Source organism: Oryzias melastigma, linkage group LG12, assembly GCF_002922805.2.
Source record: "Oryzias melastigma strain HK-1 linkage group LG12, ASM292280v2, whole genome shotgun sequence".
NCBI lineage: Eukaryota > Metazoa > Chordata > Actinopteri > Beloniformes > Adrianichthyidae > Oryzias > Oryzias melastigma.
In genome coordinates, this window is record NC_050523.1 from 25,685,876 (window position 1) to 25,701,564 (window position 15,689).

The 15,689-nt window shown below is 38.8% G+C and overlaps 1 protein-coding gene across 2 annotated transcripts in view; it reads right to left on the reverse strand.

Moving 5' to 3' along the window:
• dcc (DCC netrin 1 receptor) overlaps positions 1 to 15,689 on the reverse strand; it is a 309,299-nt gene that overhangs the window by 54,918 nt on the left and 238,692 nt on the right. For both annotated transcript variants that reach the window (XM_036214404.1, XM_036214403.1), the window contains exons 19-24: positions 14,608 to 14,715; positions 14,016 to 14,210; positions 13,908 to 13,940; positions 8,950 to 9,015; positions 5,212 to 5,374; positions 512 to 735 (exon numbers count right to left, since the gene is read on the reverse strand). In XM_036214404.1, the coding sequence (XP_036070297.1) occupies positions 512 to 735; positions 5,212 to 5,374; positions 8,950 to 9,015; positions 13,908 to 13,940; positions 14,016 to 14,210; positions 14,608 to 14,715 (789 nt within the window). The remainder of the gene's footprint in view (positions 1 to 511; positions 736 to 5,211; positions 5,375 to 8,949; positions 9,016 to 13,907; positions 13,941 to 14,015; positions 14,211 to 14,607; positions 14,716 to 15,689) is intronic.

The window sequence follows — 15,689 nt, forward strand, 5'->3', positions numbered from 1 at the left end:
CAGCTAGCATGCAGCTGAAATATAATCTAAACTCCAAAATAGCCTTAAAGATCTTAGTAAATGCCAAAAAAGTAAAAAAAGCTAGCAGAATGACATTTTTTTTAAACTTTAAAACTATAACTTTTTAACATAATTTTGAATAACAAAAAGGCAGGAATATTATTCCAGAATAAATCAGCTTAAAACATTAAATAATTTTCAGTATTTTACTCTCCATACAAAATATTTTGTAAAAATTATACTAGTCGGGCCATTGATAACAATAAAATGATCTGGAGGGCCGGATAGAATTACCCGGAGGGCCGGATCCGGCCCCCGGGCCTCGACCTTGACACATGTGCTTTAAATGAAATATCTGCATCAAAAAAGATGGAAATAAATCTGTAAGGAGGAAAGACCCGTACTTGATTTTTTCAGCACCAACAGATTTTAAAGTTTAAATAGTTATGTTGGAAAGGTCCAGTTAGACGCAGCATTCCAAACACTGAGTGACAGCGCGCTGATGTGCTACCTGAGTGACTGCTCTTGCTGCCCATCTGGCTCTCTGATTGGCTGTGTGCCACTTGGGGAAGATCCTGGCAGGACTGGATGGGCGAATCGCGTCCAGATGGAGCGACACTTGGAGCTTTCTCCATGTTCTTCATCTCCATTTCTTCATGATGGATCCAGAGGTCAGGAGGTCGAAGATCCTTCTGACTGCCCTTCCTTTTGCTGGCGCTGTGGCTTGCCCTTTTTCTACAGGATTGAGAAACTCATTGGATTTGATTGCTCTAATCTTCTTCAACAATTCACAGTGAATTTTGCAAAGTAGGAACTACTTAACTACAGGAACTACATAAAAACAGTTAAAGGATGAAGACTGTAGCGATGAGTAGTTTTAAAAGAACATTTCAAATTAAGGACAGCAAATGGGATTTTTAACAAAATGTCCCAAATTGGAAAACAAAGAAAAAAATAGTGTTTGAAAGCCGGAGCACAGAATTATGAAAGGACACAATGCTAATGTAACGTATTAAATTATGCAAAAACAGGCTGCATCTTGGGCACATTTCTTTTGCAGTGAGTGCGTGCTTGCAGTTTGTTTGTTCTTCTATCTTTGAAGGTTTTCCCTCTAAATGTTGTGGCTGTGTCAGACTGGAGCAAATCATTCATTTGCTTCTCTTGTCTGTTTGTGTTTTCTCAAACTGCAGCACACTAAATTCCCATGACCATCATGCCAAATTCATGAGCAAGATTACATAATGAGAAGAATTAGTGCTGTAACTGCCTGAAGCTGCATCACTAAAAGGAAGCTGCAATGCAACAACAAATAAAAGACCTAAATGAAACTGAAAAATGGACGCCATCTTGACATTATTTCCTTTTAGTTTCTCATAGCAAGTAGCCTAATCCAAATATACCATTGACTGCAATGAACTCATAACTTTATAGTCTTACACACCAGCTCCATCGACTCTTAATAAACTTTTTATGCATAGACCAGAATTTTGGGCTTCCATATCTGGAATGCTGGTCATCACATGTCGCTACGCAACTTTTAAGTCCGGTTGTGGGCTCTACGAACAAATCAGTCGTTCATTAATCAGGTGCTGAAAGTTCAAATAGTTAAACATGTCATAAATGGGCAGACAGTTGGTTCCACGTGCTGCAGGGTTAATACCACAGACCGCATGACATGTACAGCTAAAAGTCAACGCATGGGAATATCAGAGATCAAACTAGAGTACTCAGAGTCCAGGCTAGGGTCAGGGCAGGCGGCAGAGTAAACGACGAGGTGGGGTCAGGTGAACAGTATATAATGCCTGGTATGCATGCTGAGTGGCTTAAACAATACTTTAGCAAGGCTCTGTGCACTGCTAAGATGTAAGTAGGTGATTGTCAATGAGCGTCAGGTGAGCGGCATCTGAGGACTGTTAGCTGGGACAGCTGGGAAATGTAGTCTGTTAATACTGTGGAGATGACCAGAGGGGAGACAGAGCTCTGACAGAACGTTTTGACACTTAACCGCAGCAACTTTTACCAGTTGGACACTGATTTGCTAGTGGTGTGTGGATTAAAGAAGTACTTTATCTTCTAAACTGGGAAAAAATCAGATTTACACTAAAGGGGTTCTCTTGAGGAATTTCACAAAACATGGGACCCTTTACTTGTTTATATTGATGGACTGAACACTCCATTTGTTGCAAAGTTGTTTATCTTTGGCTACGGGAGGAGGGCAATCATGGTCCCACCGTTTTGTAACAATTATCTATTTTTATTTTATTAATGAGTTTTTTTTCCCTTTTTTTGCCGTTTGCTTATTCTGTTGTCCGTTCTTTTTTTGTCACGTTTTGTTTTAATATAGCCCTAAGGGGTTTTTGTTGTGGCTCTTTATTATTTTGTGTGCACATATGTCTGATGTAGAAGTTTACTATCACTACGCATAATTCATTTTTTCAGATTTAGTACCTACTTGCAAATACAAAAATCAATAAACAAATTGTGGGGAAAAAACAAACAAAACACAAGTACCAACCACTGTAAACATGACTACGAAGGAAAAAGTCATATTTGCCTTTTTCTGCCCGGCTGTAATTGTATATCACCAAGACAGATATTTATAAAAGAGCTGTGAATACAAAAAAACTGGATGAAAAAACCTTAATGGATTTGTAATGGTTTGACTTTTCTCTCCGAGAATCTACCTACTGTAGGTGATGGACCAGCTAGAATAGTACCAGTAATGTCTAGTTTGCAGGATTTAATAGGTAATCAGTTCTTGAGTGCTGAATCTGACTTGCAGACCAGAACTCCCTGCTCTGGTCTGGTCTCCCAGCGGAGCTTCTCCACAGCGATAGCAGCGCAAGGCTTTTCGAAACACCCACAGAGCGGAGACGGTTAATCAGCCCACCGGCCCGCTCCGATCTGCATGTTTAGAAGCTCTGCTTCTCTACACCTAGGATATAAAGCGGAGCGGACTACTTTGTCCTGGGTGTCGAGGAGGACCTCACGCCGCCAGCTCGTAGAAGAGTTATGCAGCGAAGGAATAGAGAAACTTTAGTGATGATGGTTTTAAAAACACATATTTAAACTTTTTTGTATCAATTATAAGGCAAATCAGTTTAAGAAAGTGGGAAAGTGTCAAGTTTCACCAGATAATATTCAAAATCCGAGTTCAAAGCGGCTGTAAAGAAAACTCTGATGACCCAGAATTCTAGCAGCATTTAAACGGATCATTTACAGATGAATCTTGGAAACGCGAAAAGAGTCTCACCTCAGAGCTATGCGTAAATGTGGTTTTGTGTGTGTGTAACAACTGATTCGTGCATAATTTTTAAAGATTTGTGAGTAGATATTTTCAAATTGCTGTAGTTTTCAGTTGTGTTGTTGTTTCAGTTTGTGTGTGTAAATTGTATTTTGTATTTTGTATTTTTTTATTTCACAATTTTTTGATTAATGGACAAAATGTATTGTACGAGTTACAAATCAAGAAATATCTAGGCACAAATCGGGGTGATTCGTATCTCTCTTTATACTGCTCTCCTTTCGTTTTGATCTGTGATGATCACAGTTGAAATCATCACTTCAAACAGCAATCCTTTCATTTCTGACTTTGATTAATAGCCATCCAATTATTAAAATTCTCAAAGATAGAAGATTAAGTGTTTGATTGAGATGAACAGTAAAAAGCAGAACCCGAAGAGCATCTTGTGTTGCTGCTGGATTTCTGAACCCTGCAGGGTCTTTTGTGACCTCAAAGTGATCGGCTGCATTAAAAACTCAAACAGTCTCTCCACATTCCAAAAACATGCTTGAAAGGTTGAATGGTGACCCTCACTGTCTCCCAGGTTGTGAATGTGAGTGTCTGGTGGTCTGTGCTGTGAAGGACGATCCAGCGTTAACACCGACCACACCAACAGTAGCTGGGATCGGCTCCAGTAAGTTTAGAAATTGGATGGCCGTCTTATTTACACATGTGGTGTGAAATAGATTCTCTTCAAAACACCCAATATTTGATATACATGAGCTACATTTTTAATATCAGACAAAACAAACTGAAGAAAAGATCCTCTGCCTCACTGGCCAGTGATCTTTGATTCTGATGGGGTCCATAAAGTTTGGTCTTTACTGAGGCCTTCTTCAAAGATAGACAGGCAAAATGTCTGATGAAACTGGTGTCAAAACATGAAAGTAATACTCAAATGTGCCTTAAGAAGAATCTAGAGCAGAGAAACTCAGTTTCTTCTTTTACATGAGCTCATTTGTAGGCTTGGATGTATTTTGAGTTGACTTTGAGTCTGAAGGAATCAGTTCTAGAGAGTGAGGATGTTAACAACACTTCATCAAAGTTGGCGGTGTGGATGACAACTTTTCATTTTGTATTTATATAGATTTGATTATGACAGCTTTTGTCTCTGTCGTGTGTTTACAACAATGATTATTTAAAAAGACATGAAAGCCATATTACCATATTTCCAGAGTATAATTTGAGTTTTTGCATAGTGTGGTCATGGTTGTAACTATACTGAATTAAAAAAATTATTAACTCAAAAGCACCAACCACTAGAGGAGACTGTAGATGTGTGGATCAGCATTTACAACTGACAGCAACACAGAACAAGCAGTGACATCGAGTCTTACACCGGGCTTGGCAGAGTTGTTCCAAAGCGACAGAGGATAAAGGATTCAGTGGATTCAGTTCAATTTCAGTGATTTGAAGAGTTAAGTTGACGTATTAGCGCGTTCTTTTTGCAATGTTTATCTGAATAAATGTTAAATGTTATGTTAAAATACTAGATCCCTCCCCTGTTTCATGAAGTTGAATAAGCATCAATGTGTTACAGTAGAGAAGCGGGCAAATATTCAGTTATGTATCGTTATCTACTCCATTATTATGATTTGCCTTTCAAGATTAAATGTTTCTTCTTGTTCCTGAATTTTGTAAAATACATTTCTTTCTGTGACTTATAATCCACCTACAGCTGATCTTCTATGCTGTTTCTGACAAGGGATCCATTCATTAATGCACTTAAGAAAATATCTAAACTTGAAAGAAAATTTCCTTTGTTAACTACTGTTGTGAACTGGAAAACCAGCTCTGTGACCTTATGAACTAAATCAGGAAAAGGACAACAATCTCTGTATCCCAACCTGATCAACACTCAGGATGCAGCTACAGTGGATGTAAGTTTATAGAACACATACAAAGCATAGAAGAACACAAAGTCTTACTTCCTTTGTTGGGCTGAGGAGCGACGGGTGCAGATGAGCGCCACTATGACGACCACGACCACGGCAATGGCACCCACAGAAACTACAATGATGACCAGGAGGTTGCTGTTTTTTTGTGGTGTGACGCTGCTATGAGGCGGGCGCATTTGACCAATTGGAGAGTCTGAAAAGTGAAGAAGATCAGAAAAAGTTGGTCGGTCTAATTAAAAAAAGCAACAAAGCACAAACCAGCGCCATCACATATGCTGCATTATTCTGGAAAATTCAGACTAAGGTTGTCGACTGTCTTAAAAGTTTGTGCGGTCCACCTGAATGACCATCACAGATTTGCCCATTTTTAACCTGAAGAGAGTCAATATCTACCCATAAGGAGAGTTGTGTCTAAGACATTAGTTTAGAGATTTAGTGCCAATGACATTGCTCCAGTTTTTTTGCTAAGCACAACTACACCTTTGAAAGCAAAGACAAAATGTTTAAGGCTGATCAATAAATCACTGAACTGTTCTCCAGGTTAAAGAAAAAAGAAAAAAAAGTTTCTTTTAAATTTGTATAATTTCAAAAACCCTCTCAAAAGAACTTAAACAGTTTATTGGCTCTTTAAAGAAGTGGAATGAATGTATTTTTAATGTTCGTGTTTTCTAATATAATTCTTGGAAGGCCATGTCTTTGCTAATCAGACATATTTTTATCTATAATGACTTGGTTCTGTTTGTGTTGATAACCACCACACAAACCTGAGAAGAAAAAACAGACATTAAGAAGCTCCAGTGAGAGTGAATCCCTCTGCTGAGAAGCTCCCCGGCAGCATGCGAGCCGTGACCCTGCTGAGTCACACTCAGTGATGGACACCTCAACACAGAGGCTGACGGCCCCACAGAAAGTGACCCCATAAACAGAGTGAGAGGTGAATCTGCCACGTGACTCATTTGTCAAGTTAACTGAAGCTCTGCCACATAAAGTTGATTCACGGTCAAGCTGATCAACAAGACTTTGACCTGGATGACCTGCTGAAAATACGAAAGAGGGCGGAGGTCAGAGAGGACGGATTTATGATCTGAACTGGCAGTGAAGGTTGTTTGAGATATTCCAGTCAGACCATCATGACTTATGGTACCCAGTCGCCATTTCGGTAGCCTTCTTTCTCTCTAGCTAACAGTTGTTGCTTCCTTTGAAAACTAAGTAACAAGTAAACAAACATCCCAGACCATCCCCTCCAATGAACCTCAGGCTACTCTGCAAATCCACCAGGTCAACAGCCTTGCAGAGTCACAAACTAAGAGAAGATCCTGGAAACGATGTGAGAGAACGTAGAGGTGGAGCTAACAGGGAAGTGGACTGACGGTTAGTGGCAAGGCTTTACAAATCTTCTGTTGAGATGGTTCTCGATGAAGAAATGGATCATATACAACTGCTGAAAATTCAGAAAATGATGTGTGTTTTTATTGGTACAGAAACATGACTTGATGACAGCACCCAGACTCTGCTTTCCAGCTATCAGGGCTAACATGCTACTGCACTGACTCAGTCCCTTGGACAAAGGAAAGAGGACTTTCTGTAGGGCAGTTTGTATTTACACCAGCAATGCTTGCTTGGTTTTGTTCAAAAACACTGATCACTGGTGGTGTTTATTATCCTTTATGTTCCAGCTTTTTTCTACAGGAGGAAATCACAGTGGTTCTAATGGTTTATCCCATCCAGGCTGCCAGCTATAGAAGCAAGGCACTCCAGAAACTATTTCAGTCAGTGAGCAACTGACAAGTCAGTCCCAATTTTTTCCAAAATAGAAAAAACCATCTTCACTATAATTACGTTTTCCTTAGACAGGTAATTTAATCAAAACTAAAATCATCAGCTCTAAAACTGCCTCACTGTTGTGATTCTCTGCTGCTTCCTGAATCTCATCCTGTGGGTTTCACTAAAGTTGCTAAATTTTTACTCCAGTATGGATGAGAATACACCATGGATTGTTTGCTGGTTCTCCTCTCCAGTCCCAGTCGGTTCATAATATTCCTGAATGTTCTAGGATTCTTGTCTCTGGCAAAGCTCTCGCCTTCAAACCTGTCCACTCTACAAGTGGTTACGGGCTGTCTGGGTAAAAAAGGGTCAAATGTGTACAGAGTGCGCAGAGGGCATGCGTGAGATAGCAAGGTCATAGACCATGACGTTTTCAATGACTGTCAGTGGGTTGAAAAGAAAATCCAATATGGCCGCATGATGCGAGGACTTCTGTCCTGAACTTCCATCCATTTTTTTAATCCTCTAGGGGGTTAAGTAACCTGGGGGGTGATGTTGGGTAAAGGTGGGATATACCCTGGACAGATCGCCAGCCTGTCACAGAGCCACTGGACTTTGTGCGATAGAGCCCGCTACACCAGCCGCCCGGTGGACAGCGTAGCGAGCGCTAGGGTCCGCCAGAGCTTGCGAGCGTCGCCACCCATTGTTTGCCAGAGCTCTGCTGACCCACGGGCAGTTGGCTAGCCGGCAGAGGTTGTTGTTGTAAATTATAATGTTTTTCTTATTTTCCTCAAGACAATATTAAAAAAAATATATCCTCCAGTTTTATTTTTATTATTCCCCTCAAGTTAATGCTTAAACCGGGCCACAAACAGACAGAAATAAAGTCTAAAATAGCCGTCAGACCCAACTCTCACTGCCAGAGTGAAGTACACCTCACCAGGAGAGACTCTCTAGCGTAGCCAGCCAGCCCACTCAGTGTCCACTTAAGCCAACGTGGGCAAACACAGGTGCAAGGCCACCATGGAAACTGAAGACATTCGGGGCCCACATGTTCTGCCCACTTTTAAACCAAATGGGGGCCCACTCTGCTTTTCTGTCTGGGTCTGAATGATCTGGTGAACCCAGACACAGCGATGTGCTTACCGGCATCTCTGTAGAGCTCTCTAAAACATATAAACCAAAGCTACTCCCTCAACATCATCCATGTTTTCTATGAAAAACTTTGGCGGTTGCTCAGCGATTGCGGTGTCAAGTTAGGTAGAAAGTTAACACATAAGAGGAATTCAGTGAATTCTGAAGATCAATGGATGGATGTAGTAAATTGCAGTATTCATTTTTTTTTCTTTTTTTCAATATTTTTAAAAAGTACTCTAATATATATATAGAAATATCCCAAGGATAGATGGCTACAAGTAGATGTGTAGTAGACCTCTCTATGCAGATATCTTTCTGAACACTATGTAAGGACTATGATGTCTTTTACATGTATGTTAGCTATCTAATAGACATCGTGTGTCTAGTGAGATGCCACTGCTTTTTTTTTTAGATAACAATGACTTGTTTTTTTTATCAATAAATAAAAATACTGACAAAGTGATACTACCTCCATGTAAATGCAAACAGAAAGGTGAGAACGTTTAGGTAAAGTTCAGCTTCTCAGCAGGGTAATGTACAGAAAAGTCAAACACAGCTGAATAGAACAATTAGGGAGAACAACAGAACATCGTTATTACCTAACAATGCAACAGACCTCTAGAGAGGGACTACGTCTTCCGCTCTCCTTGTTTACATTAAAAGTGGGTCATCTGGACCCCACAAGACAGTGCGCTGAACTTTTTTTTTATCATTGATTTTTGAGTTTCACTGTCCACCTTTGTCCACATTTGTCATGGAAGGAATCACACATCAATATCTGGGTGGAGTCATCTGGACCCCAAAGAGAGTGGAAGGGCTAAACAATAATTGTAAAAAAGGTGAAACTTTCTGATGTTACTCTGTTACCATTGATGCTGCTCCTGTCAATCGGGTTGGTGTCAGACGGCCAGTATGCATGCTCTCCACCTCGTCCTGGAAAATGTGACAGAAAAATATCAGGAATGAGCTTTAATAAACACTCCATTTTTATGTATTTTCTGAGTAATGTCTGAGTGGCAGACATTTGTTCTCAAAGTGAAGACACATAAACAAGACCAGAAGGAAGAACTTCAGAAAAAAACATCAGCCTGACATTATTTACTTCCAGTTGTTATAGAAAAAGCTTCCTCCACACAAACTTAGGAAGCTGCTGAAATGGTTGATAAATAAATGAAAACAACTTTGCTTTTAAAAATACTAATGAGTCTCTGTCACAAAGCCCAAAACAACAATTTAGAAACTATTTTAAAGCTCTTTGATCTATTTGAAACTTCTCACAGAAATTAAACCTTTGCTGTTTAACATACTTCTGCCTTGTTTTGTAAAATGGTTTTGAACAACCATCAATTGCTGTAAATTGGTTGGTAAATAAAGTAATTAGTTAATAAACCTACAAAAAAAATCTGTCACTGTATTTGATCAACTGACCAACCAACTAACTAAAAAATCAATTGCTAAAGCAGACATGCAGACATATTGAGCTTAAATAAGATAAAAGGAAAAATACAATAAACTTCACAAATCTTCTGGTAATGTACAACTTATAGTTTGGCTGAATCTGAATTCTTCCCCTACCCCTCCAAAGGGGCATTTGAAGGGAAAGGTGTGTCCAAAACAGTTTTCTAAGGTTAAAACGAAGGGACTTCCAGTTCTGTATCCCTCCACCGGGTGAAATGAGTGGTGCTAGGCCGCGGAGAGGAGGTGCTTTTCTTCACGTCACCGTGCAATGAAGCACAGAAGCTTACATTTAAGTAATGACTTGTTGTTTTTGAATGACCTTTTTAAAGTTATATATTATTGATGATGTCATCAAGTGGGAGTAACGTCTAAATCTGAAGACCCTATTTTTCCATAACTCTCCGTTTGGGGGGCTGAATGTAGAGGTAGGGAGAAACCGTAGGGGTCCAGAAAGAAAAGAGATTTGGTCTTTGATTTCACTTTAGCTCCTACAGGAGCCTGGCCACCTTTAAGGACCGACATCTAAAATAACAAACACCTGTTAGACCCGACGTTTATTTGAGATGCAGCCAATAGAAGTCCGGCTACAATTGGAAGATATACAGCAGTATGCATTAAAAATGTACACGTTTGGCTGATCACCACGAGCTCCTAGTGAACATTATAATAAACTTAACATTTTAAAAAAATGATTTTGCATGGCTAGCTAACTAGTCTTTATTTGTCATTGCAAACTCGTACAACGAAATTAAAAATCAATCCCATTTTCTAGGTGCAGAAAGCAATAAAAATAAAATATAATAGGGGATAAAGCCTTTAACAGTAATTTCTGAAGACGCCACAGAGGCGTAGAGCAGCTGCACTTTGCAACTCTTTACTGCACATAGTAAAACATACATAGAACATACATAGTGAAAAACAATTCCTGATCATGTCACTGAAAAATCCCATTGATGGATAAATCTTATATGTTTGTTGAAGTTTTACAGTTACTCTTCCAGAATGTGAAAAATGGAAGTCTCAACTTCAAGAGTTTTTGAGCAGCAACAATCACAAAAAGCCTGCAGGGTCCTGAGGAACCGACTGTACCGACCCCTCTGGTTTATAGGGCTGAATTCATTGTAAAAAGAACAGAAAACCTATTTTATTTGGATATTTAAATGTAAAAAAGGGTGACTGCTCCTAGTTCCAACCTTTAGTAACAATCTCAGATTTCCTAATTCAGTTGGGTCTATGGAGGACATACATCCCAAACAGACGTCCCTAAAAGATTCAGTAGTTTGAGGAATAAGTTGAAGCAGTTCACTGTGATGTATTTTCTGTTTTTGGCAGCGTTATTGTGTCGTTTCAAAAACTCACTCAGTGACCTAATCAGTCTTGATGGAAATTCGCTGCTTACTTGAATAACACCCTGAGATGCTGCTGCTCATGCAGAAAGATTCAGAGATGTCAGAAACCTTTTTCGAATCTGACTTGATGTGACAAAGTGAACTAAATTCCTGTTTTAACATTAACTGTTGTTGCAAAATGCTCCAAAAGCATGAAGCTTCTATTCCATTTTATCTGGAGGCCTGCCGATTAAAAGAGACCAGGGACTTTCTTCCATGCCAATAAACAATAAAATATTAAGAAGTGTAGCATCAGCCTGCCTGTCCCCAGAGCTGCTATGAGATTTTAGAGGTTATTGAGGAAAATTTAATTAAATGTACGAGCTTTTTTTAACCATGTTACCTTGTCTTCATTTCTGTTTTGTGTTTATTAATAAAAACAGCCAGTAGAGTGCTAATTACAGCTGCGTTTAATGTCAAATTATATTCTCGTCACCCTCTTTCCTCTTTAGTTTGTCTCATTTCTAATAATTATGTTCCCACTTTAAGAGTGTGTCCTTTAATTAATGACAGATATTCAAATGAAAAACATTTTCAGTTGGGATAAAACAGAATCCTATTTCCTGTTTTCACCAGAACTATCTTGAGATGACGTCTGCTGATGAAAACGACGGATCCCGTCAGCCAGTAATGATTGACAGCTCTCTGCAGGCCCAGCATTACACTCATATGATGATTGGGAATCATTGTATGTATGTTGTATGTATTACTGAAAGTAACCTTATAGAAAATGCAGTCAACTGGACTTACTTAGATCTTTCACCTCTTTCCAAAAACCCTTTAATTCTGAAACAGTGAGCTGGTTGACATGGTGAAAGATAGAAGATGTTAAATGAATGAAGTCGTGTCTTAAATCCTGCTTCTCCCTGACGTCAAACAACAGTCTAAACTTTAACTAAAGCTAACAAACTGTTTCCTGAAAATCAAAGAGAGATGAAAATCAAAGAAAGCAATTTGACAGAAACACTTCTTAGTTGTAGTTTAGATCAGTTTTTGGAATAAAAAAGAAATAAAATACAGAAAATCTGCACCACTTCTTCTAGATATTCAAAATGCTTGATCCTGCTACATTTGACCTACTGGATTACCTAATGGAATTAGACCAATGAGAACATAACAAACATTACGTTATTGTTATAACCTTGTATGCTATAACCTTTTGTAATCAAGTATTGAAGGTTTTCTAAAATAACATTTAGGGACCTGAAATAGTAAAACATGTTTGAGGTGGTTATAATAAATCTTCATGTATCGATAAAAATTTAGATTTTCTGGACGCTCTGCCTCTTCTCAGGCAGATTAATTTTATTTGGAAAATAAACATTCATATTGATCAGTTAGAACGTTGGCAAAGGTTATTCACAACAAATACCTAATAATTGATGTAACAGTTCAGTAAAAAAGTGGTTTATAAACGCCGTCATAAGAAGGCATCAGATTTGGTAACTAGAACTATTGAATCCTCTGGATTTCTTTGTTTCTGGAGCTTTTTTTACCTGATGTGCTCATGTTTTAAACGTGGTCTTGGTTGTATTGTTCTGACCATGTCCATCCCTTCATGACCACAGGGTTCCATCTTCTGCTACTTCCAGCAGGATAAGGCTCCATGTCATAAACTGGAATCATCTCAGACTGGTTTCTAGAACCTGATGATGAGTTCACTGGACTCTATGACCTCCACACTCACCAGAACCCAAAGATCATTATGGAACAAACTCTCTGAGGAATGTTTCCAGAACCTGGTTAAATCAATGTTCACTGAGGATTAAGACAGTTCTGGAGGCAAAGAGGGTCCAACCCGGTACTAGCAAGGTGGACCTGACAGTGAGTGAATGGTGTTACATAAATATTTGTATTGATATTTGTTGTTGTTCGTCTTCTCCTGTGTACTTTCTGTCTGGTAGGTTTGTGGGAGAAGTGCAGCAAACATCAATGTCATCACTGTCACAATTATCAGAGGAAACACTATTTTATGTTTGATCATCTCACTGTTTTCAGATGAATGACTTGTCAAAATGCAAATATTGCACCGTACCCACTGCAGAAACTTGTTCCACTCCAATCTCAGCCGATGACCACATGAATGTTCTCAACTTAGAACAGTTTAACTCAAAACCATTTCCACCTCCAGAGAGAGAACAGAATCACATTCCACACCAGTGAAATTATTCACTGAATTTCACAGCTCCTGATAAAATGACAAAAAACATGGTCCTAATGAACAACTTTGTCAGTATTTACTTCTTAGTTCTTTTCTACGTCTATGATGAATGACACAACCCAACACTGTCGGTAAACGTTCTTTACAAGAGTTGTTTACAGACTTTACTGCATCAGGGAAACCATTTATTAAAAAAAAAAGACAAAAAAAACCTTTTGGCTTTTTATTTGGATTAATGTAGTAAAAATACTTGTGTGCGTTGTGTGCATCTCTTTTTGTGAAATTATATTAAAAACATGAATTAATTTGTTTTTATCAGGGACCAAAAGAAACAATACATTAATTAATAATAATAAAAAAAAACCCCAAAAAATCTGATTTGTGTTGAAAGGATAAAGAAAAATGTTATGTTAGAACAGAAGCTTCTGTTGTCATTATTGATACAAAAGGAGGCAATACAAGGTGTTAAAAACTGCGGGATGTTAACTTTAGATTTGTGTTATTTGGGAAGTTTCTGGTGTCATTTTGATTTAAAAAGGAAAAACAGAATTTTTTGATGATAAATGGCTTCACCCAGTCGCTAACTATGAGTGGAAACAATGTTCCTTGTGTTATCATTCATGCTCAAAATCATAATTTCTTCCAGGGAATGTAAACTTATGAGCACACCTGTAGATAAAGTGGTAACTGTTGCTCAAAAACAAATGAAAGGGTTTCACATCACCGTAATTTTACAAAGAATAAATACATTTTTTGATTGAGGGAAGTTGTAAGAAAAATCAGAAGATAACTGTACTGGAAACTATTTTGGAGCTTACCTTGATCATTAGCCATCTTGTCTGGATGTTCCACTGGAGAGACAAGAGAACACATTTAAAAGCAATCAGGCTCATCGCTCCTCACTTCTCAGAGCTACTCTGACACACCTTTGGCTGTCCTGAAGTGGATCGGCTCCGACAGAGGCCCAACACCTTTAGCATTTTTGGCCTGGATCCTAAAGTAATAAACAGTGTCCAGATTCAGATCCACCACCTGATGAGTCAGCCGGTCCCCGCTGATGGCCTCCATCACCCAGTCATCTATTGGCAGGTTCTTATCCATTGTGTAATACAAGATATAACCTGACAAAGAAACAGAAAACATGTTTTATCACCATGTAGAAGAATTACACATTGCAGAATACAAACAGACAGTTAATTAGAAAGAACAAGTACATTTTGAAGGAAAAAAACCTGAATGTGCTAAACAGTTTTTGATCTACATGCACTAATGCCTGCAGGGGTTGTTTGATTTGTCCTCTGGGATAACTTGAGCAGCGCTCATTAAAATGGAGGCTTTAACATCTGAGACGATTACCAGAAGATGGAAACAGTGAAACGGGCATAAACAGCATGTGAGTTTAAATTCACATACAAACAAGCACAGCTCTGTGTTCTAAAGGAGGTACTTTATCTGGCATAGAATTATCCAAACTCTGGTCACATTGAAAAAGCTAAGGAGCACAGCACATGAACCCACCTGTGATCCGTCCGTTGGCTTCCAAAGGTGGCTGCCAGCTGATGAGCACTGAGCGAGGACGCCCCTCACGGCTGATGACAGTCAAGTCTTTAGGGGCGGAGCTGGGAGCTTTGTTTTGGCAAGAGGAGAAAAGATATAAACAAATGTCAGTTTGAGATCAAGTGAAAATGTTTGATATGTAATTGACAGATGCTTTAAGAGTTGAAAGAAAAACCATTTAACTCAGTCAGACTTAGCCTGGATCTGGACAACTTGGGAGAAGGTCAAGTTAACTGAGTGAACAAATCTATTCCAGCCATCTCAACCTTAGTTTCAATAGATGTATGCTTATTGTGGAAGATTTCAGATGCCTCGAGTCAAAACTTGAGCATGGAAACACAGAAAAAAGAAATGTTGATTCCAGTTTATGTGCCCTTTAGAGCACAATTTTCAACATAAAGCAAAATGTTCAACACAAGAATCCTGACTGTCCCTCAGTCGGTGCATTGAAATGATTCACAGTCTTTGTCTGTAAGCATCATTCATCCATGGGGTTCCTGCAGGTCAGTCACTGAGTTATAGGTTAGCAACAGCTTTGAAAAGAAATGCGAAGTTCCACCGTGCAGTTTGACAAGCTTTCCTTTATCACACAGTGTTCTGCATCCTGATTGGTTATGCCAATGAATCTCCTCTGTGTTTCTAAGGTGGTTCCGATTTATAAAAATGGTAATAAGGAAACCGTATCAAACTATAGACCAGTGTCACTGCTACCACAGTTTTCTAAAATTTTGGAAAAACTCTTTGCAGTTAGACTTGATGCTTTTTTGAGTAAATATGATTTATTAAATGAGAGCCAGTATGGATTCAGGAGTAACTGCTCAACTGCACATGCTGTGATGGAGTTTGTGGAAAATGTTGCAACTGCCATTGATCATAAACTGAACACAATAGCTGTTTTTATTGATTTAAGCAAAGCATTTGATACCATTGATCACTCCCTTCTGTTAAAAAAATATGAATATTATGGACTTCGGGGTAAAACACATCATTGGCTGAGAAGTTATTTGGAAAATCGGGTTCAATATGTAACCATTAACAATACA